This window comes from Argentina silus, assembly GCF_951799395.1.
Source record: "Argentina silus genome assembly, chromosome: 20".
NCBI classification, from domain to species: Eukaryota; Metazoa; Chordata; class Actinopteri; order Argentiniformes; family Argentinidae; genus Argentina; species Argentina silus.
Window position 1 is genome coordinate 1,244,118 of NC_139674.1, and position 24,610 is coordinate 1,268,727.

At 44.1% G+C, this 24,610-nt stretch overlaps 1 protein-coding gene across 7 annotated transcripts in view; it reads left to right on the top strand.

The window, feature by feature from the left end:
- Positions 1-3,015: 3,015 nt before the first annotated feature.
- bltp3b (bridge-like lipid transfer protein family member 3B) overlaps positions 3,016-24,610 on the top strand; it is a 35,133-nt gene continuing 13,538 nt past the window's right edge. For 5 of the 7 annotated variants that reach the window (XM_083692230.1, XM_083692232.1, XM_083692231.1 and 2 more), the window contains exons 1-11: positions 3,016-3,287; positions 13,955-14,117; positions 15,324-15,362; positions 16,521-16,612; positions 16,786-16,975; positions 17,154-17,294; positions 18,772-18,939; positions 21,017-21,197; positions 21,466-21,549; positions 21,713-21,868; positions 22,727-22,836. In XM_083692230.1, the coding sequence (XP_083548356.1) occupies positions 3,244-3,287; positions 13,955-14,117; positions 15,324-15,362; positions 16,521-16,612; positions 16,786-16,975; positions 17,154-17,294; positions 18,772-18,939; positions 21,017-21,197; positions 21,466-21,549; positions 21,713-21,868; positions 22,727-22,836 (1,368 nt within the window). In that variant the 5' untranslated portion in view covers positions 3,016-3,243. Of the gene's footprint in view, positions 3,288-8,633; positions 8,757-13,954; positions 14,118-15,323; positions 15,363-16,520; positions 16,613-16,785; positions 16,976-17,153; positions 17,295-17,522; positions 17,586-18,771; positions 18,940-21,016; positions 21,198-21,465; positions 21,550-21,712; positions 21,869-22,726; positions 22,837-24,610 lie in introns of those variants that run through there. The other 2 variants (XM_083692234.1, XM_083692235.1) reach the window with 2 other exon arrangements.

Below are 24,610 nucleotides of genomic sequence, written 5' to 3' on the forward strand. Positions count from 1 at the left end.
GAGAGCTACTTATTTCTTGCAGCTCTAATTCAAGCAAAGCAGTCCAAAGGTAGTGAAACGTAGTTGTTAGCTAAGTATGTAGCACAAAAAGACCTTCTAACTTGGAAACGTTCAGATGTGGCGGTCCTGTTGGCACCCTTCGATAGCTCAGTTGGTAGAGCGGAGGACTGTAGGTTCTATAGCAGTAATCCTTAGGTCGCTGGTTCAAATCCGGCTCGAAGGAGGAGCCTTTTTTTTCCTTCTTTTTTGTGAGACGGATGCGTCGGATAGAGGCCTGGGAGCAGTGCTGACCCAGCAGGTGGAGGGGGCTGACCGGCCAGTGCTGTACCTGAGCCGCAAACTGTCGGAGAGGGAGGGCTGGTACAGCACGGTGGAGAAGGAGTGCCTGGCCATCAAGTGGATGGTGGTCGCCCTCCGTTACTACCTGCTGGGTCGCGCTTTCACCCTCTACTCCGTCCATGCTCCCCTCCAGTGGCTCCACCGCATGAAGGATGTGAAGGCGAGGATCACCCTGTGGTATCTCGCGTTGTAGCCCTTCAACTTTTCGGTCGTGCACAGACCGGGGGTGCTGATGGTCGTGGCAGACTTCCTCTCCCGTGCAGGGGCTGTCGGCTGTTGTATCCCGGCCTGTGTCGGGCGGTGGGGGTATGTGGGGGGACATGCAGTGTTCGGCCTGTAGAGGGTGCTACAGGACCGTGGCCAGTGTGCAGGAGCAAGGCTTTGTCGCACACCTGTTGCGAATGAAGCCTTGTTAACGATGGTTTAAGATGTGTGTGCCTCTGCTTTCAAAAGAGGAGAGAGAACGGCAACTGAAAAGTTGCCGAGTGTTTGGAGGGCTGAAAAGCCAGAAACGAATATCACTAAAACTTTATGAATAAAGGGGACCATTCCCTCATCACACCACTGCGTCCGCCTCTGTGTACAATGGAACTCGTTACATATGGGTTTAAGGATCCAGTGGCAAGAGGGACTGGGCCAATAGCGGAGCAAGACAAGGTGTGGTGTGACTGCATTCTATTGGCCATGCTTTCAAATATGGAATGACTTGCTTGGGTTGGGACAGCTTATCTAAAGATGTCAGCAGTGGGATTTGAACAGGATTTCTGTTCTACTGTGTTATACATGCGTGTTGGACTCCCATCCTCACCGCAAGTCTTTACTGCTTTTTCCGCCACTTTGGTAGAACAGGATGGACACTGAGGAAATAACGGCGGTGGAGAAGAATACTACAAATGGAGCATTATATTGATCGAGACCTCTGTGCTTTTCAATATATGATGACTTGCTTGGGTTGGGACAGCTTCTCTAAAGATGGCAGCAGTGGGATTTGAACCCATGCCTCCAGACAGGAGCCTAAATCCAGCGCCTTAGACTCGGCCACACTAAGTCAGTGTATGCTGGGGCAGCTTTTTGTAGAATTTTCCTCTTGTCTTTCTCTTCTCCTCAATATCTCTTTCTATTTCCTCCCCTATCATCTAAAATCAGCCTCCTCTATTAGGCTGGTGAGACGTATGCCAGGTGTCAAAAACCAGGGCAGGTGCAAAGTGATGACAGAGCTTTGGAAATTCAGACACGGGCCCTTTGGGAAAATCCAAACAGCCCTGCATTGGCCAGGAATCTAACCCAGGTCACCTGCTTAGAAGGCAGCTATGCTCATCATTATACCACCAATGGCCACACTGTCACGGGATACCCTCTGCTTTTACCTCGTCGCGTTTAGCTGTCTACCCTGTCCCCCGACCTGAGGTTCCTTAGGGATGGAGGGTGTGTCTTCAGACAGATGCTCTTTGGTCTAGGGGTATGATTCTTGTTTTGGGGGAGACAGGTCAGGGGGTTCAAATCCTGGACGAGTCCATTAATTTAGCCTTTTGCCTAAATGGAAAATGCCTTCGCTCAATGCTGCAGTATGTGCTGCCCCAGGTTACTGTGAAATTGCCAAACAATTTTTTTTCTGGCTAGCTTCTCAAAATGCATTGGAGGAGAAGATCCAAGGTTTTTTCGAGCCAAGAGCCAAGACACTTTCTATTTGGGCAAAAGGCTGAATTAATGGTACGGTCTGGGATTTGAACCCCAAACCTGTCTCCCCTGAAGCAAGAACCATACCCCTAGACTAACGAGCTGTCTGTCTGAAGTCACATCCTCCATCCCAACTCAGGAAAAAAGTTTGGAGATTTGACCCAAGGCCAGAAAGAGATGGTATTCTGTCCGCTTTGGTTGTGGAGCCATCCTACCTTTTCACGTTGGAAAAAGTTGCGTCTCTAAAGATGGCAGTAGTGGGATCTGAACCCACACCTCCAGAGAGATTGGAGCCTAAATGCAGCATCTTAGACCACTCAGCCACACTACCTCAGGGCAGTACTTTTTTGTTGAATTTTACTCCTGTCTTTCTCTTTCACCCCACATCATCTAAGATCTGCTTTCTCTGGTAGGCTGGTGACACATGTCAAAGGCACTGAAAACCAGGGTAGGTGCAGAGAGAAGACAGAGCTTTGGAAATGCAGACATGGGCCCTTTGGGAAAAGGACCTTGCATTGGCCAGGAATCAAACTCAGGTTAACTGCTTAGAAGACAGCTATGCTCACCTGGCCACACTGTCATGGGCTAGCTAATATAATAGGTCTAATTCCTAATAATATCTTAATACTCTTTTGATAAATAATATATGAATTCGTGTGCACATTATGTTGTATTTCATCATTACATTGTACTGGTCGGGAGAAACTTCACATGGATATTAAACTCATTTTTTGCTTGTCAGCAAAATAGCATCAGGGTCCTCTCAGGTGCGGTGCAGTCCTCTCAGGACCAGAGTCGAGTCTGCAGACGACTGTCATTGGCTGTCTGTTCGCCGTGGGCCCACCTAGCTGGACGCAGACGGCTGTTATTGGCTGTCTGGTCACCGTCGGCCCACCTATCTTGACGCAGACGGATGTCATTGGCTGTCTGGTCGCCGTGGGCCCGCCCATCAGGACGCTGTGACAGAACAGGCCGCGGTCTCCAGGTGCAGTTGCAGTGAAGATGGGCCGACAGTGTTTAGCGGTCTAGTGTTAGCTAACTCATGGCTTATTCTAGTGCTACTTGTGCCCCGGACGTTTGGAATGCAATGGCTTTTTACTTTTGCTAATCTGTGCGAAGGAAGCAAGTACTGCGCTCGCCACCACAGACCACTAAAATGAAGCCTGACACAAGGAATTGATGTTTGACTGCATCGCTGCATAAGGAGGATAAATCATTTGTGTGGTCATGGCTGGGCTGATCAAGAAACAGATCCTGAAGCACCTCTCCAGGTCAGTATTTACCGTTATAATGTCACTAATCGATATGAATATTAAGGCCGGGAGACAGAAGACGACTTCCCTGCTGTGTTTCAGTCGGCGACCGACCTAGCCAACTGAGGTAGCTAGCTATATTGCGAAATTACAGCCCGTCGTCATGTTTGTGGGTCATTTCGAAATGCTGAAGAAGGCTAGCTAGCTAATGCTTTCCAGCTAGCAAAAGCTGGCAAGTTGTTGTTGGTTGTCAAGACAGGCTCACCCTTTTCAGTGCTTTCAAGAAGATTGACTTGCCAAACTAGCTAGTTAAGTTAACCCATACCTAGCAGCCCAATATATATATATATATATAGCTAGATATCCATGTTAGCTAAAACCATCTAGCCACTTGTTTCTGATTTGCACAGTCAGATTAAGGAATTGTCTGTCTTGTCAGCCAGAGTCGTTTAAATCGCCAGCCTAACATTACTACCCTAAACCCCGTGACATTCCCCCCCTTGCTAACAGGTAGCTGGCTCAAGCTAGCCAGCTAACGTTAGAGGTAGTTGTTGAAATTCAACCTGTCCTGGTAAGGCAATTGACAACTAGCCACGTCCTCCTGATGTATTTGTCACTTCAGACAACTGCCAAGTTGTTTCTTTGCTGTGGGGCTATCATGTCTGCTGTTGTGTGTATTGGGCAGGAGGCAAAACTAGGTGGCTGAATAGGCTGGACATGATGAAGGTGAAATTGCAGCCCTGTTCCGGCCTACCTAGAGGAATTAGCTGAGTGCCAGCCTATGCCTATTCTAGTTGTAGCTAGTACCATGGACTGCATCATGAGGGTACACACACACACACACACACACACACACACACACACACTTTGTAGTTAGAAACCCTCCCCATCTCATACACCACACACACTTTGCCTATACTGTGGTCCTCTGTGGCTCAGTTGGTAGAGCATGGCGGTAACAATGCTTAGGTTGTGGGTTTGATTCCTGCTGGGACCATATATACTGAAATGTATGCATTTATTGCAATGTAAGTTGCTTTGGATAAAAGCGTCTGCTAAACGGCGCATATATATATATATATACACACACACACACACACACACACACACACTCACACACACTGTTAGAGGCACAGCACAGTTGTGTGTTGCTACCTGTGTAGCCTAGGCTGTAAGTCCACGGTTATGGAGAGAACCCACTGACACCTGATCATGAGTCCCTGTTGCAAACAGGCAGCACAGTTGTTGTGCGCCATTGTTATTGACAGCTCTCAGCTCAGCCCACCTGCATTATTTATTGTTCCACCAATGCCTTAGGGACCTTCATCAGAATACTTCCTCATTCTACTCGAAGGGGAACGGCACAGGTTCCACCTAGAACTGATAAAAGATAGCATTTATATACACCTTGGACCTGTAGCCTAAGTCCAAGAATATGGGCTTTGGACCAGACATGATGGAAAGGCTTTTGCTTTTAAAATGTCCAACCGTTGAAATGAATGACCTGTCTCCGTTGGGTGACACAGAGCAGTCAGTAGGCTATGTAATAGCCTAATCATTTTTTACACAAAGCTGTTGGACTTGTTTGAGGGCTCCAGGAAAAGGGAAGTGTATTGCTTTCAAATACATTGACTTCTGTTACTATAGCATGCACGGTTGTCAAGATAAGCCCAGTAGTAGTCGGCTGCTCGGGTAATGCTGTAGCAAATTTGTTGATGTTTACGGTGGCTTTGCCCTTCATGGTAGCAGAAACAATGCCATGGCCAGCTTACCTACACAGCATATGGCCAATGGGTCTTATACCCTTCATCCTACATCCTACAACACCGGATTTTGTGTGTGTGTGTGTGTGTGTGTCGTGCGCATGTATCCTTGGATGGTGTGCTCCCGCATGTCAGCGTGGGTTTGTGTACGAGTGTGAAAGGTTTTGCTTCACACCCTTGCTGTGAGGTACGCCCACATTACAAACATGTCAACAGGACCCACAGGTGACCACAGGGTGATGATTTCATCAGTCCCTGGGCTTGTCACGTGACCTCGGTTGAGAGAGACCCCCTTAGCAGAAGCCTAGCCCTGGATTGCTCAGTATGATGTCATGGCAACGTCAAGGCCTGGGGCATAGCCTACTCTCCAGTCACAGCATCCCAGAAGGGTCCATTATTATTAAACAATAATAGACATAGGCCAGAAACACATCACTTCAGACAGTCGCAAAAGCTAGGGACAAACAAACAGTAGTGGTGTAGTTTTAGCATTTAAAGGTTCATTCACCCAACAGTAGAGGTTGTGTTCTGTGTCAATACGCTTGGTTTGCTTCTGAGAACACCACAGTCCCACTCACAAGGCATCGCTGTGACAACCACAGACTACAACACGGTTACATTATTTTTCTGACAGAATACATTTCAGAATACATTTCAATACAGAATACAGTTCAGACTTGGCAGTACCTCCATTGATGTTTTTAGGCAGATTTGCAGACACCAACATTTTCCATCGAAGACAATGAAGCTGTTTTAGGCAGTGGGTACAATATAATTTGATGAAGAGGCTTTGTTATAATAGGGGAATCACTTCTTTAATGTGTGTGTGTTTCTGTGTAGAGTTCATGTTCAGAGTGTGGTGGTGTGAGGTGTTTCCACCAACAGTGTGCTGGTCTCAGGTGGCCCCATGGGTGAGTTGATAACGTTGTGTCTCTCCCCATTACCAACAGGCTCAGGTATCCACAGGACCCTGGATCATGGCCAGACACAGCAGTGTCCAGTTACGCACACACACACACACACACACACACACACACTATACATAGACTTGCGCGCACACAGGAACGAGCAGAAGTTGTCTGTTACACACACACACACAGACACACACAGACACACAATAGCTGGAAATAGCTCATTATGTACTTCCCCTGTAGCTAGCTACCTCACTCTTAAAACAAGCTTTGGTTGAGTGTGTTCCTTAAACAGTGAAGAGCCTGAAGGCCGTACTGAGCTTTCAATCACTGCCAAACAGTGTACGTTTGAAGTGGACAAATGAAAACTAAAAGTCCCAGACGGTTCAAATAATCTGGCAACACCAAGTCACGTAACACCTAACCGCTTTTCTACAGTGGTTAGTCAAACCATTGTTTTCAAATGTTTTCAGTAATATCAGTGATAATGCATTCTCTCTTCCTAAACATAGTATTTTCAAACTTTTTCAAAACATTTCAAAGTTGTGCTAAAATGCTTTGATGTTGTGCTAAAAGCCAGGAAGATCTGATGATGAGTGATCTTGTTAGGTAAGGGTAATTCCACGTTAACAGAATGATAGTATAACATGATTTTTCACTTTCAGTCGTATGCCAAACAAACAACAAAAGCCCTTGATACAGTAGCAAACCTTACAACTCAGCACAAGGATTACTGCGAACAATTCCAACTGCAAAATTAGAAACAAAACGTATTTACTTTAAGAACTGTGCTGATTCAAAGTTTGATAAAAGAATGACCATAAAATCTCCCTGGGTTTTTTATGTAACCACATCTCCCCAAAGCTCTGTTAAATATCTGCTCCAAATTAGTGGATTTACATACCGGTAACAGAATGACTGCATGGGTCCCCCACAGAAATGCATAATTTATGGATTTGAATGTCATTCTGTACATGATGTAGCCAGCATAGGGGGGACACAGGTAGACATATACAGCAGACCCTTTCATCAAGGTAATAATGTATTTTTTGATCAACTTATATATAACATTAAAAAGGGTAATTGATAAAACTCACAAAACACAATAAACACGAATCTGCCTTTGAAACTTGTTATTTAAATGAATAACATTTGTGGTTCTTAATGTCTTTTACTTCATTATAAATAACAAAAAAAAGTAGCCTACACATTTGGCACCAAAAAGTAGAATTTGAAAAATAATACACGTAGCCCTATGTCATGTACACCCAATCTAGTCCTTGTTTGCCCCAGAGATGCCCACTTCAAAATGAAAAAGAAAAATTATGTACAAAAATACCGTTAAATAAATGCTGAGAATCTCTTCTTTAACCTCCATAGTAATTGTTTGATTTCAAATCCAAACTGTTGGAGTGTAGAGCTAAAAGAGGACAAACAAAACACTGATTGGCCTAATTAAAAAAAAATGGTGTCTTGTCATAGTGGTTGTTCAGGAGGTTTGAGGTGACACCGATTAATCATTAAACGCATCATAATAGGGAGCAAAGTGGAGAACTAGTCGTGTAGCCTAATATAGCCTATATCAATACAGAGTTGTGTAAACTAGGTTTATATTTGTCTTATATCAAAAGAGTTAGTAGGACAGTAGCCTAATGGTGCCCAGATAATTTCACTCTTCGGTCACAGAAGGTGATCGTACCAAGAGAAAAGCTGTCCCTGTGCGCAACGGGGACACAGCACTGTAAACAGAGACAACCAGAGTGTCTGAGTAAAACCGTTTATGAATAAACATCTTGTTTCATTCACAGGTTTCTCCATCACTGTTCTTTTATAGAGGGGCGCTACATCATCATTCGTGGGGGACAACATGTTTACTGTACACTTGTTCTATTTTGGGAAACACAAAGCACATGTCCCAGAGGATCTCTGAGTTCACTGTGGTCCTCTTTAACATATTCTTTAATGTCTTTCCTTGCTGTCCTTACAGTAGAAGTGTGAACATGTATGTCATCATTCTCAACAGCAATTTCTTGCGCTCCATATGTGCGTGGGATGTAAAACACCCCCCAGCTCCTCTGGACACAGGTCCCTGCGCACCGATACCACTTTTTCATTGCCGATTCTCTGCCGAGTGTTGAACTTTGAGTGTTGGCCAATACCGAGTACCAATCTGATAAAAGGCTCTCTTTTTGAAATGGAAATGCTACTGCCATGACATGCGCGTTTGACACATTTTTGACACATTTGATATGCTCTGATGAATTTCACATTTTGGTCCTCATGGGTCCATTCTCTACCTGTTAATTTGTCAGTAGCTGTTGTAGTTGAAGGTCACGATTGGACCAATTGAAACCAAATAATAACAGAAACAAACCTAACGAACGTTGCTCTATTTTTCCACTTCTTTTTCCACTTCCACTTCTTCTTCTTTAATTTACAGTTACAAAGACCCTCCACCTCAGACCTTCAAAACGACCGAAAACAAACACTTTTCAACCTTTCATTGTTCTGAAAGCGGCTCTCAAGCTAGCTACATTTCAAGAAGCACAGGGATGGAACGAGCTAATTGGAAGCTGGCGATGGTTAAGTTAGGTGGCCATGATACCATGTGAGGTCAGTATTGGAGTTAAGCCAGGATGGGTTTACTTAGTCTTACCACACCTCTCCACTCTCCATCAACAGGTGATGTGCGTGCGTGTGTGTGTCCTGGCTGCAGTGGCATCACCCAGGTGTGCTACACATTGGTGGTCGATGGTGAGCCCTAATCTCTGAACCCAGAATGTGATCTCTCCATTGAGGGTCTGGGAGCGAAGGTAGTGACCCTCTCACGTTTTCTCTCTCCCGCTCCCTAGTGTGTGAGAGAGAGAGAGATGATCTGGACTCACCTTGTGTAGGCCTAGGCTACTTTATTTTAAAGGCAATAGTGTGTGTGTGTGTGTGTGTGTGGCCTACGTGTTCTGCTCTGTCAGCAGTAAAAGAGTTAACTCAGGAAATTGAGTAGCGACTCCATTATATCAGATTGTGAAACCAACTAGATTAGATTATTTTAGAGGATTTTACAGCGGATTATCAGTGCCTGATTCAGAGTACTACTCTATTATCAACCTGCACAGATGGAAGTCAACCAATACCTGTAGGTCTGCTTGTGTGGGATAAACTGGCTTTATTTATCAAATACAATGCTTCTGTCCAGTTTAGGAACACTGTCTTCTTTTCGGCTTTTCTTCTTGTGCTACAAACAGTGTCTTTAGTGTAAGACATGGTAATAGTGGCCATTTTGGAAACACGAGACCTACATTTGTTTGTGTTCCAAACAATGGCTTCACTCCACGTGTTGAAGCTGGTGTTCATTTTGTTTACACTGCCTTCAATAACTGTGCTTGTCTGGGTGACAGGAGCTTAAAATAATGTCTTGTTCTATCAAGTGCAGTAGTTTCAATCCACTTTGGAAACATGAAGGAAATTATCTCTCTGTTTTTACAAACAGTGCTAAGGATAGTACTAACTCCAAAGACCTATAGTACTAACTCCAAAGGGCTCTAAGTACTCATGTACTCTGTTAGTCTCTCTCTCCCTACAACAATCGCCTCTCTTCACATTCTCCTTTACCAACCCACTCTCCTTCTCTTGCTTTTCTTCCTGACTTTCTTTTACCCCCTTTTTTTCTCTCAGTGCCATTAGCAAAAAAAGGAAACAAGAATAGTTTTCAACCTATTTTCCAAGTAAGCACATTCTCTCTCTCTCTCTCTGTGTGTGTGTGTGTGTGTGTGTGTGTGTGTGTGTGTGTGTGTCGGCAGTCTGACCATCATCGTCCTTTCCCATTCCTGATGTGTCATCAGCCAGTGCCACAGGAGACTCATGGACACTGAAGGAATGGAAAGATGCCACTTGTTATTGTGATACGGTTTGCCTGTGATGATGATGGTACTGGTGATGGTGATGATGAGGGCAAGGTTTCTATTGAATACCTTAACGCTGCTTATGTTACAAGAAGAGAGCAGAGAGAGATGGACAGAGAGAGATGAACAGACAGATGGGCTGCGTTAGAAACACAGGGAACATTTGAAAAGTACAAGACGGCACCAGTCACCTCCATTAAAAAAAATCACTACCTTTCCAGCTATCTTTGCTATCTTTTTTTTTTATACTAGTTCTATTCTCAGACACGTTTATCAACCCAATGATATGCTCACTGTACCATCATTGTGTTGGTGATTGAAACATTGTTACTTCACCCGACCAGAGTAAAAGAGGATAGTCGGATCCATTTTATTGCTGCTCTTTCCTTGCAACGTTTTCCTCCCATTCTTACCTTGAACTGTGTGACGTTTTCAAATGGTCAAGGAAAAGTCACAACGTAAGGAAAAAAACAACAACAAAGTCTATTAAAGATGTATCTGATTACAGCCATGGAGAGAGAGGGAGAGACGGGAAGGGAGATGGAAAGATGGGAACGGAGAGGGAGAGGGCTTTACCTGGCCAGGGGACACTTGATCAGACTGTGAGAGCCAGGGTAGAATGAATATTTAACTAACACACTCAGTACTGACTCTGGACCAAACACAGCCAGATAACACAGCCATGTGTGTATTTTTTTTCTTCTAAAATAGCGTGTGCGCGTGCACCTGCCTGCCTGTGTCTGTCTTGTCTATTCTTGTCCTCCTCTCCTCTCACTGTGATGTTAGTCTCTGACTGTAAGCCTGTGTACCGGTGCTTCTGAATTATTCGAGAGAGAGAGAGAGAGAGACGCAAGGTACCACTTTAGACTAGTGAGATGCACCCCTAGTGTTCCAGGTGAAACAGGAACCATGTTAATGTGATCCTATAGACCAGTCACTCTACGTTTCCTTCATTTCCTCCATGATCAGTTATTGGGGAAATTAGATTTTCACCTTGGTGCCCTGTTGCTAACGAAGGAAATGAGAGTTACAGTATACTACAATTTGTTCAAATTGTTCAGTTCCTCTACAGCTTGGCCCCTCAAGTTTGGTCAATTTCCCATATTGCAAAAGGTTGTGATCTTGCATACTGAACAAGCCTACTGACACATGTTTTAGTAAGAGCATTTATCTTAACAAATAGTCTACATTTACAGTGCCCTGCTTAGTAAATTATGGGACAGTCAATTCATCTTTTGGCTCTACATTCCAAACGTTTGTATTTGTAATCAAACAATTGCTATAAGGTGAAAGTAGAGATTCTCAGCTTTTATTTGAGGGTATTTGTGTATATTTAGTTTTACCATTTAGAAATGACAACACTTGTTATACATAGTCCCCCTATTTCAGGGCACCTAAAGTAATGGGACAATTGTCTTGACAGGAGTTTCTGGTTAGTCAGGTGCGTTCCGTCACATCATTTGTGCAGACAATAAGAAAGCTGTCAATGTGTAGTATTGATTCTAGGCTTTGTGTTTGTCGTCTGTCTAACTATTTGGAGTCTGCTATTGGTGTCTGTCAACATGAGGACCAAAGAGGTGTCACTGAAAGTCAAGAAAGCCATTATGAGGCAGGACAATCTGAAAACATGATCAGAAACATAGCCAAAACCTTAGGTTTGCTAAAATCAACAGTTGGGAACATCATGATAAAGAAAATAAAGCACTGGTGACTTCAGTGGCCTGGTAGGCCAAGGAAGACTTTGACAGTGGATGACAGAAGAATGCTCACCATAATTAAAAAAACAAAAAAAACAACTGTCCCACAGATCAGGTACTGATCAGTCAGAGACTACCACCTGCAGAATACGTCACCAGCTGAACTACGGAGACTTCAATGCAAAGTGCAAATCTCTAGTTATCAAAAACGATGTTCTGGTTACAGTTTGCTAAAAGGTACCTACAAAGCCTGCAGAGGTCTGGAAAACGGTCTTAATAGGATAAGACAAATATGATCATGTACCAGAGTGATTGCAAGTGGAATGTTTGGGGAAAAAAGTATTTGCCCAAGATTTACAGCATACCACCTTATCTGTGAAACATGGTGGAGGGGGTGTTGTGGTTTTGGCATGTGTAGCTGCCACTAGAACTAGCTAACTTGTCTGAATTAGTGTTACGGCTGACAACAGCAAGATAATGTATTCTGAAATGTACAGAAACATCTTGTCTGCTTGAGTATAAGCAAATGCCTCCAAAATTCATTCATACAGTAGAAATACTGCCATAGCAACTAGGTAAAGAACATTTTTGAGTGGCCAAGTCAATCTTCAAATTTATATCCAATTGAACATGCATTTAATTTCCTTTTGATTTTAGGGAAAAAGACCTCAAAACAAACAACAACTGAAGATGGCTGCAGTACAGAATTGGCAGAGCATTACCAGAGAAGATACCCAGTGTCTGGTGGGGTTAATGGGTCACAGACTTCAGGCAGTTATTGTATGCAAAGGGTTGAGTGCTTGAGTGCTTAATTTGGAGTGAAATTAATTGCTTAATGAGTGCTTAATTTGGACATTATATGAATCTGTCCCATTACTTTTGGTGACCTGAAATAGAGGGACTATGTATAAAAAGTGTCTACCAATATGTACACAAATACGAACAAATAAAAGCTGAGAATCTCTACTTTAACCTAATTTCAAATCCAAACCTTTTGAGTATAGAGCCAAACGAATACAAATGTATATTTAAATAATCAATAGCCTATCATGAGTTTGTGACTATTAGTCGACTTTGGGTTTGAACTGGCGATTTGGACTGGACCAAGCCATTTCTTGGTCGGGTACAGCCCTAATTTCAGCACTGTCCAGTGAACTACCAAGTAACCTTTTCAGTGGGTCAGATGGTGAAGAGGGCATTGACCTTGTTGGTATGTAGGTGTGTAGTTAACTATTAACCAAATAATCAAATCTGGACATGGACCAGAGCACAAGGTCATGGACACGCATGCATGCGCATGCGCGCGCGCACACACACACACAGACACACACAGTGTCGTTTGGGGGTTAATATTGCCTTTGGATTTGTGTTGTTGTTGTAGCTATCAGCTGATGAGATTCTAGGCCTGGAAAACACCTAGGCCTGAAAAGAAAAAGAAAAAGTCCTGGAAAACTTTGGAGGGACATGGAAAAAATAAATCATAAGATTACAAATACATAGTGTTTACTGTTCTTCTCTGCCATAACTCAGTCGAATAAGCAGCTGCATCAATTAAAAATGTGGTTGGGCATAGCTTGTTTTGCACGTGGTGGCAGAGTCCAGGGAAGGTTGGTTCAGAAGTGCAGGTTAGAGGCATCATTCACTGCACCACTTTCGTTGAAAAACTTTTATGTAGTGAGAAGCATCTGTGGAATTTGAAGAATTTGTGTGGCTCCAGAAGACCAGATATTCCTCAGAGAGGATTCCTAGACCCTCCGCCCAAATTATGATTAGGAATTGTTGCGCCATGCCCTCGTTTTAGCTGAAAAGATGCCACTGAAGGGCTTCTTCATCGACTTGAACACAAGCCTATTGATAAGTATTGGTTCAGGATATCAAAGTAGTAAAATAAAGGGAGGGTCAATATTACTGTTTGAAAATGAGTTAATTGATGAGGTTTACAGATTGATGAGCACCAACTTACTGTTGCCTTAGTTGCCCTGTAGGCAGGCACCGTGGTCTTGAATATGATGCACCGCACGACTAAAGGCCAGTGCAGAGGGGAGGTGTGACATGTTCTACACATAAGATACCTGCTGAGGCTCTGTACGTGGCAGTCAGCCATTGATAGTAATTGTAAAACAGTTTTCACCACTCAGTGAGTAATGTCTTCCTGTTATTTATGGTAAAATGTGATTGAAAATTGAAAAATCAACCCTGTAGTTATTAGCCCTAATTATTATTAATATTATTATTATTAGGATGTTGTTGTTTGGGCCTTGGAACTGAATCTTTCTGCGGTGGCCAGAGGTGGCAGATTTCCAACAGACTTACTCCTTTAATTAGGGTGAAATTTGACGTAAACCGTGTGATTAACTGGAATTCCATATTTGTATGGTTTGACAGCCCTAATAACAAGCCCTCTCTCTCCTCCAGGTTTGCCAAGAACCTGTCCCCAGACAAGATCAATCTGAGCACCCTGAAGGGGGAGGGTCAGCTGACTAACCTGGAGCTGGATGAGGAGGTTCTGCAGAGTCTGCTGGACCTGCCCACCTGGCTGGCCATCAACAGGGTGGGCTGCAACAAGGCTGCCATCCGGGTAAGGTACACACACACACAAAACACCACACACACACCGCTCCACCCTGTCACAGGCACACTGGACTAATCTTGTTACCTGGCTAATCTGATCTCATCTAATTTTGACTAATCTAATCTTGACTACAGTATCTGCAAACAGTTGTAGGTGTCAGACAGAACAAAGGAGACACATAGATACAGAGAGAAAGACTTCTCAGACACACTATTCTTGCAAGTCCGAGGGTCTAGACCAGGTAGGAGAAGTCCCAGGGTCTAAACTAGGTAGAAGAATTCCCAGGGTCTAGACCAAGTAGGAGAATTCCCAGGGTCTAGATCAGGTAGGAGAAGTCCCAGAGTGTAGCATCCTTGATGCAGCGCTGCAGTCTTACTTGCCTGCGTTTGTTTGTTAGTTTGAGTTTGCTTTTTTATGGCCGTGCGACAAAGGAACTGAGGAACGGTGGGCGTGGTCAAGTGGAACCAGTCAGAGCAGCCAGAACCATTATCCAGGGCCCTAACGTCAGCTAGAACCATTAGCCAGGGCCCTAACAGAACTGACAATCCAGCCAGTATTGTAGGCGCTCTCTTGGATTGATTGCTCCTGCCTAGCTCACTGTGCGTGACCTTTTCATTTGACATGATTCGATTCAATTCAGTGCAATTCTTTTTTATTTGATTGAAGAATGCTATTGGCAGGAGAGGATACGATTAGAAGACGATTTTTAATTCACAACCACTTTTTCTTGCTGATATTTTGACTGTGCGATGTGCAACACAGGTACAGTGGGGGAAATAAGTATTCAACACATCAACAATTTTTTAATTCAACCTATTTCCATTGCAGCTATTCACATGAAATGAAGACCAGACATTGGTATTAACTCAATAAAACTACACAGCTAAAGAAATTGTAACACTCCAATCCCTAAAAAAAGCTATGTGCAATAAAGGGGAAAGTATCGAACACGCTAACTGAAATGTATTTAATACTTGGTGGAGAAGCCTTTGAGAGCTCCTCTCAATTTAGCTGTGTAGTTTTATTGAGTTAATACCAATGTCTGGTCTAAATGTCTTGTGAATAGCTGCAATGGAAATATGTTGAAGTATTGTGTTGAATACTTATTTCCCCCACTGTATGTGTTCAGCCCAATGAAGTGTAGAACTTTCTAACCCTGAATACTGCGGCTGTTTTGACCAGCCTGATATCCTATTTGTTTTGTCTTGACAGATACCATGGACCAAGTTAAAGACCCATCCCATCTCCCTGGTAAGTCTGCCCTCCTCCCCCTTATAGCTGATGTGTTCTGCATTTTAACAGGGAGGGAAGGGGTACAAGTTCAAAAGCTTTATTGTCCATTTTAGGATAACAATTCATACACTTTTCAATTATCACTTACAAGATGTCACGAGATCTGACTTTTGGCCGTAGTTGTTGTAGCAGGGTAGTAGCAGTGGGCCATGGTGGAGGAGATGTTTGTAGCAGGGTAGTAGCAGTGGGCCATGGTGGTGAAGAGTGGTTGGTCCTGCTGGAGTGTCATGGTCCAAAGGTCTGATAGAACGGGAACAGAAGCTCTGAGAACTGCAGACACCTGAGACTAGGGAGCCGCCATGCCGTTTCTTAAAGTCCTCGGTTCCTCTTCCTAAGCTGCGTTCACTCTCTTCAGCTCCTCCACCTGGCCTCTCACTGGCATAGAGTTTGACCTCAACAGCCACTATTTTGTGTCCCATCACCCTGAGAGATGTTGTCATGGCAGATTGGGATAAATCCATGCTTCTCCAAGTTTCTCCTTCATGGCTTCCAGCTCCCTTAACATGGCCCAGGTATCAGGCAGGCAAAGCCCTAAACCAGTCCCAACTAGTCCCTCAACCAGTCCCTCTGAACCCCTCACTGCCCCCCCCCCCCCCTTACACTGTGCCCCAGCACCTCTAATATCAGTACTGAACCACCCATCTTTCTTCTACCCTCTTCTTCATTACACCTGTATTTTGTATGTAGTCTTCCAGCTGAAGTCCTGCTCTTTATACTGTCCACACACCCAGTGTTATATGGAGTTTGCAATAAGAGGACTTTCATCTTTTTTTAGTAGTTCAGGTAACTTCCAGCTAATTTCACAGTAAGTCAACACCCTTGTCCAGAGTCCAACTGTTATAATAAAAAAATGCACCTGACTAACCAGAGACAAGCCAGTCAAGCCAGTGTTCCCATTACTTTTGGGTACTCTAAAATAGTGGGACAGAATGAGCGCAAGCAAATGCCTCCAAATTCATTGGAATGCGCTTCGTCATACAGTAAAACAATCATCCATGGTGCTGCTGTCTCATGACTCCTGCACACTCACATCCACCCTGTCTGTGTCGATTGGAAGGAAACGTCAATAGCGTAAACTTGCTTTATCATCGTGTGGGTGTGTGTGTGTGTGTGCAGACTTTGGACAAGGTGGTGATGGAGATGAGCACCTGTGACGAGCCCCGCCCCCCTAATGGGCCTTCTCCCATAGCGACAGCCTCAGGGCAAAAGTGAGATCCCTCTCTTTGTTGTCTACTTCCTTGTCGTTTTCTCTTCCCTCTCTACAATACCCATTCCTTTCTCTGAACAAGCATTCAGGTGTGAAGAGTTTGTTGATATGAATTACCTCAATCTCTCTCCCTTTCTCCTCCCCCCTCCACCCCTCCCTCCCTCCCTCCATCAGTGAGTATGGCTTTGCTGAGAAGGTGGTGGAGGGCATCTCTCTGTCCATCAACTCCATCGTGATCAGGATCAGCGCCAAGGCCTTCAACGCCTCCTTCGAGCTGTCCCAGCTGCAGGTCTACAGCGTCAACACCAGCTGGAGTCTCAGCGACCTGCGCTTCACACGCATACACGACCCCAGCAGAGGAGAGGTGTGTGTGTGTGTGTGTGTGTGTGTGTACAGGATGCACGCATACACACACACGGAAATGCCACATACACATGGAAATGACGCATACAGTAATGATGCGCATGTAAATTACATGCAGGCACACGTGTAGATCTCACACACACACACCTGAACCATGACAGTCTCCTGTGGTCCTGTAGATCCTGACCTTTAAGGAGATCAGCTGGCAGATGATCCGTATTGAGGCAGATGCCATCCAGAACGGCCAGCAGGAGATGCTCAGCGCCCCCATCCGCCTCATCACCAACCAGTCCAAGATCAGAGTCACCCTGAAGAGACGGGTGAGACACACGTGTGCACACACACACACACACACAACCCCAACAGAAAAGAGGTTCACACACAAACAACATGCAAGTCTGCACGCACACGCACCCACAGACCAGAAGTGGCTGTTTAACAGTGTAGAGAACATTGTGGGCTAACAGCCTGCCGAACCAGCTTTCATAAACAAAGATGAGTATCTGTCCCACACAGACTCTCCAGTGAGCCCCACAGATGCTGTGTGTTTGAACAGAGATAACATCATCTTTGTGTGCGAGGGAGTGTGTACACAGGACTGATTTCTGTGGGTATGTAAATGGAAAAATATATGATTATATGACTATTACAGAGCTGAATCTGTGTGTGCAAACACACACACACACACACACACACACACACACACACACACGCACACTGTAGATTTACCATTAAAATTAGTGTTTTTCATCAAAGAAATTGTGTGGCGATCAGGACAGCAACTGTTAAGTCAAAGATGAACTAGTAATCTCTTGTCTGTATTGACATCTTAAATACAAACATGTATTGATATAGAGACTTTAGAGCCATGCGAACTTGATTCATTGTTTTAAAATATTAAATTTTCAGGGGAGTGAGACGAGTGAGTGAAACAAAATATAAATAAAAAACCAGTATTAAGTGTTTTGAGTATACGAATATCCATCTTAGATGCATAAACATGAAAGCTCTGAGAAATACAGTCCTACATTTCGGTGTGATTCTTAAAGACATGAACATGAATGAATTTGAGGTCCCTATGTGAGATCTTGGCTTAAGTCATGTGCTTTGGTTAAGGAAGGGTGAGTTGTTACTACAGTACTGTATCTCATTATGCTATTTATAAGTCATATTTATCCAAATCCAGGGGTACGACAGATGGTGGCTTTAATGAAAATACTGCTATTTAAACATCGGCCAACATGTTTGACCTGAAACCTATAAAGCATATATTCGATTGTAGTCTGGTGATTAAATAACTTCTGTCTTTCCTAAAATACAACACTGGCCCTTTAAGACCTCCACTTAGACCTCGGTCAGCCAGTGTGTCTATCTTGCGTTGAGGCACACCAGCTGTAAGCTACAAAATATGGAATCTGTAGTTATTCTTTTGTTAATCAGGTCTTGCCTTGTATACAAATCTAAGTTCAGCGACTGTCTCCTAGTCACACCAACGGCTCACGCTGAAGCAATAAGCACCCTCAATGTGTGGCTCAAAAAAAAATAACTAGAAAATAATTAAAAAAAAAATATATATATATTTTTTTTTAAATGTTTGAAGATGAAGCTTAAAAAATCCATCCGTTAAACAATTAATAAAGTTTTGTATGGCCTAAGCCTTTATTTTATTGACAGTCTCGATCTTGTGTGTGTTTGTGTGATATAATATGTTTGCTCCGTGTGTGATATGTTTCTGTGATTTATATAATATGTTTGGTCCATTTGTGTGTGATGTGTGTCCCCTGTGTGTGTCCCCAGAGTAAGGACTGTAACGTGGTGGCCTCTAAGCTGGTCCTGATCTTAGATGACCTGCTGTGGGTCTTGACCGACTCCCAGCTCAAAGCCATGGTCCAGTACGCCAAGTCACTCAGCGAAGCCATGGACAAATCTGCTCAGCAGAGGAAGAGCATGGCTACAGAGGACCAGGTACACACACACACACACACACACACACACACACACACACACGCACAGACCAACAAAAAATACTGTGTCCCAGTCAGGAATCCTTCTGTCCAAACACAGGTGTCAAATTCTCCTTTTCCTTCTAATCCTCACCCATCCATCCATCCATCTCTGCTTGGATAAGAGTTGAAATTCATCTAGTGTGTGAAGAACGTGTTTGCTGCATCTATACCACTCCAAAACAGTAGATGGCAGTGTACACAAATCAGTGTTGTAAAGTGCGCGTAGATCCTATGTACTCTAATAAACATGTAGTGTCAACAAACTCAGTCCATTTTCAACACAAATGCTGCCATCAGGTGATTTTGTGTTCAGTTGTTTTAAGAGGAGGTCGACAAAGACATTACTGACTTTAAAACCTCTTTTTTCCAGTAGGTATCATTCAAGCTTTCTAAAAGCTTCGTAAGGGTTGGAATGAATGTTACATCGGTTGCTATCAGGAAGTGGAACAGAAACATTTCATTTACAAACGCTTTTTTGACGCTTTTTTGTTTTTTGTTTTGGTCTGGAAAAAGCGCTTTCTAAAATACCTACCTGGCATTCCGTTTGTATGCCCTGCTCCTTTAAAGGTGCAATATGTCAAATTCAAGCTTTTTTTATGTTTAATTGCTAGCAATATTAATTAATCTTTCGTGGGAAAGAAAGTAGCTAGCTACAGCACCGGTGGTCATGGCTTTTAGTGTAGCTAGCGAACGAGCATTTCTTGCATTTCTCCGATGCTAGCTGTCACTGAAAATGACTGTGCAGCCACTCTCTTCTCTTTTTTGCTTTCCCTCTCCCTTTCTATCTCACACTCTCCCCTTCCCCCAAGATGGCTGATGTCATGGTCTGTTAGCTTGTCCTTGTGGCCCAGGAGAGGATGTCCGCCTCTGTCTGTGTGATCTACCTCTGCCATATGGGCTGTATCTCTTTCTTTTTCTTACACGTCTCTCTCTCTCTCTCTCTCTCTCTCTCTCTCTCTCTCTCTCTTTCTCTTTCTCTCTCACACACACACACACACACACACACACACACACTTAAGCTGCTCTGACTTGGTAGAGTTTGCCCTCTGCAGTTGAGAATGAGTACTACATATTGTAACATTCAGAGCTGGGTGTTAGTTATCAAGCCTCAGAGGGAAACAGCTCACTAGTGCTCGAAAATTCAATTAAAGATTCAGAGAGACGCACATTTGGTCCTACTTTTGAGCATATGAATGAAAGCAAGTTATCAAAATTAACTCTGCAAGTATTTAGGAGTCCTCAAGAGGTGTTCTAACTCATTATGAGCACTTCTTGCCACCAGGGAAAATGCCACCAGGGAAAATTACAGCACATCATCTGAAGATTGTATTGATTGTCAAATTACAGCCAACAACCTGCTTGCATGCATATCAGTGTAAAATAACCCCTTAATCGTCATGAACAAACATGATGGGGTATTGTTGTGATGATAGGCCTGTACCAACATAAACCAGAAACATGATTTACCCTCAAGTTGAACAAAAGGTGGCATCAATTATGCACTGTTATGTTAATTTACTTGCGTTATTATTTTTAATTCCGAGAATTTCACGACGACTGCATTTGGTAATTCAATGTTTGGACAAAACCCGATATGGGAGAAAACTATAAAGAACGTCATCAACATGTCCTTTGTGGCTCCAAATATGTCGTAAAATGCAAAATAAATGTATTCCTAAGAGTTGCTCCTCATGGCTCAGAGTGTGAGTAAGAAGATAACTCCCTCCCACTGCCTCCTCTGAGCTGGGGTTGTTTTAGTCACAACTGCTGTGAGTGGGCCCTAGTTTGACCTGCTTATGAATGTGATCAGTAGATGTTCTTTGCCATCGGGTCAGAACCAATAGCACTGCTGCTGTCATACACTGAAGGTACAGACAGTAAATAAGCAGCTTAGAACATCAAATGGAATTCAAAACTGTGTGTGTTTGTTTGTATGTGTATGACGAACTTCTGTGCGCGAGTGTGCGCGTGTGCGTATGCGTGCGCGTATGTGCATGACTAACTCCTCTGTGTGTGTGTGTGTGTGTGTGTTCCAGGCCTCGTCGGCGGCCCCCTCTGGTCAGCCGGTGCGTAGCCAGCAGGCGGCGGCGGCGGCCGACCAGAGTGCCACCATGGCCAACCTGTTTAGCTCCTACGACGTGTGTGAGACCTCCCACCACCTCCAGATCACACACCTCGACCTGCACATCTGTGACGACATCCACACCAAGGACAGAGGTGGAGGAGGAGCACACACACATACATATTTGTGAATGTGCTTAAATAGATATTTTTATATCATAAATACATATATTTATATACAATAACATTCTATGTACATTGAACCCTTGAATGAACACATGTTATGTTTTTATTTGTATTTTTACAAATAAAAACAAAATGTTTCTCTCTCGCCCTCCCTTTCTTTCCCTCCCTCGCTCTCTCTCTCTCTCTCTCTCTCTCTCCCCCTTTCTCTCCCTCTCTTTCTCTCTTTCTCTCTCTATAGTGAGTAATAAGAGGATAACAGGTGGGGCGATGCAGCTGTCCTTCAGTCATATCACCCTGGACTACTACCCATTCCACAGAGCAGGTGAACCTCTCTACAACCTCTCCACTGTGTGTGTGTGTGTGGCGGTGGCAGTAAAACTGCAGCATAACCTTTCCTCAATGTCTTTGCAAAGCCCACCCTCCAACTTGTACAACACATCTCCCCCTCTCATCTCTTACTCCCCCCCCCCCCCCCCCCCCCCCAGGGGAGAGCTGTCTCCACTGGATGCACCACAGCGAGGCCACCAAGGCCAGGGAGGGCTGGGCCAGGAGTCTGCTGGACGACTTCAAGGCCAACGTGGAGATGCTCAAGACCGCCCTGAGAGACCACCAGGGAGCCACACACACCTCCCCTCAACACGGTACACACACACACACCTCCCCTCAGCACACACACACTTACACACAGCACAGTATACACACACACTTATACACACTTACACACAGCACAGTATACACACACACTTATACACACCTACCCTCAGCATGGTCAACACACACACACTCACTTCCCCTCAGCACGGTAACTACACACACACACACCTCAGCCCTCAGCACAACAATAGTTTGCCTGAGATTTGAAGGATCAAGTGGTGTGTTGTAGAAAGGCTGCTTGACCAATATTGTTGATGTCAGAGCTGTATCTGCTCTGTGTTGTGATGAAATCCTTCAGTTTAGTTTGATTACCGTCTGTGTGTCTGTGTGTCTGTGTGTGTGTGTGTGTGTGTGTGTGTGTGTGTGTGTGTGTCTGTCAGCCAGGGCCGGTTTCCCAGACACAGATTACATTTAGTCCTGGACTAAGTAACATTTACAATAGAACATCTCCATTGAAGACAAACCCCCACTCTACAGTATAGCTTTATTGTCTGCTAGCACGATACCATCTAGTCACTGTGGGTTTTCTGTCCTCCCAGTGTCCCTAAGGGACAGTGTGTATGGTCCCCAAGGACAGGAACAGGAGGAGGAGGAGGAGAGAGGAGGAGAGAGAGGAGGAGTAGTAGGTAGGGGGCTGGACGGCGGACCCCTGGGGGGGGGCACACACACTGGCGGGCCGCGGGCCAGGGGGAGGGCGCAGTGCTGCTGGTGCCTGGAGCCAGGTACCCACCCTCTGGTGTGTGTGTGTGTATGTGTGCGCACAGGGGGTGCGGTGATACACACCTTTGGCGAGGCAAGGTCGTCGTAGGCTTCTGAACTCTGAATATCTCTCGCTCTCTCTCTAGGTAAGATCAGTACCAGCTCTAGTGCCACCTTCAGCCCCCCTCAGCCCCCTAAGACTCAGCTCATGTCCAGCTCCATTGTCCTCAGGATGGCAGACTTCAGCATCTTCCAGGTCAGTATAAACATACACACACACACACACTATACAGTAGGCAGAAGTTTAATCCCTGGACACCGCCGCTGCACTTCAAAGGTATATGCACTGTGAAATTCCTCTGAATAATTAAGTTAACAAAAAGAGCACTTACTTTAGAATTGCCATTAAAAGGTAATGATAATAATTATGATTTCCATCTGATGGTTGACTAACACAGAAATATGACAGCTCTTTACAACTAATAGTCTATATGTCAGTAATAAATAATTAATTAAATTAAGAAAACTTTCTCAAAATACATCCAGCACCGTATGTGCACTGTGTGCTGACGAAAGCAAAACAAACTGGTGAGAAGAGCTGAAGAGAACCAAGTCCTGTCTTACTCTCATACAGTCATCACGCACTCTCTCACAGCGCAGAGAAGTGGGGGAAATGGTTTCGCGCAATGATATTTTGTGAGGGGGTGCTGCCTAAAATGCTATCAGAATCAGAATTCTTTTATTTGGCCAAGAATATTTGCACATACAGGAAATTGACTTGGTGAGGTTGGTGCATGGGACATAAAAAAACAATATATAAGCAAATAGAATAATAAAAAAAATAGAACAATAAAACAATACATTTTGTAGGCTCTGAGGGGGGTGATATCTTTGGATGAACCTTTAGAATTTAAAATTATTAATGTCTTCAAGGACACTTCATAAAATGATGTCAGACATGGAATGTATACTCACCGGCCACTTTATTAGGTACACCCTCTCGTACCGGGTTGGACCCCCTTTTGCCTTCAGAACTGCCTTAATTCTTTGTGGCATAGATTTAACAAGGTGCTGGAAACATTCCTCAGAGATTTTGGTCGCTCTAGATTTTTCGGCTACACATCCATGATGCGAATCTCCTGTTCCACCACATCCCAAAAGTGCTCTATTGGATTGAGATCTGATGACTGTGGAGGCCATTGGAGTACAGTGAACTCATTGTCATGTTCAAGAAACTAGTTTGAGATGATTTGAGCTTTGTGACATTATTATCCTGCTGGAAGTAGCCATCAGAAGATGGGTACACTGTGGTCATAAAGGGATGGACATGGTAAGCAACAATACTCAGGTAGGCTGTGGCGTTTAAACGATGCTCAATTAGTACTAAGGGGCCCAAAGTGTGCCAAGAAAATATCCCCCACACCATTACACCACCACCACCAGCCTGAACCGTTGATACAAGGCAGGATGGATCCATGCTTTCATGTTGTTTACGCCAAGTTCTGACCCGACCATCTGAATGTCGCAGCAGAAATTGAGACTCATCAGACCAGGCAACGTTTTTTTTAATCACCTTTCTTCCCCATTCTGATGCTCAGTTTGAACTTCAGCAGGTCATCTTGACCATGTCTAAATACCTAAATGTATTGAGTTTCTGCCATGTGATTGGCTGATTAGATATTTGCATCTACACTCACCGACCACTTTATTAGGTACACCTGTTCAACTGCTCAAACGCAAATATCTAATGGTTTGGGGGATATTTTCTTGGCACACTTTGGGCCCCTTAGTACCAATTGAGCATCGTTTAAACGCCACAGCCAGTATTGTTGCTGACCATGTCCATCCCTTTATGACCACAGTGTACCCATCTTCTGATGGCTACTTCCAGCAGGATAACGCGCCATGTCACAAAGCTCAGATCATCTCAAACTGGTTTCTTGAACATGAGAATGAGTTCACTGTACTCCAATGCCCTCCACAGTCACCAGATCTCAATCCAATAGAGCACCTTTGGGATGTGGTGGAAC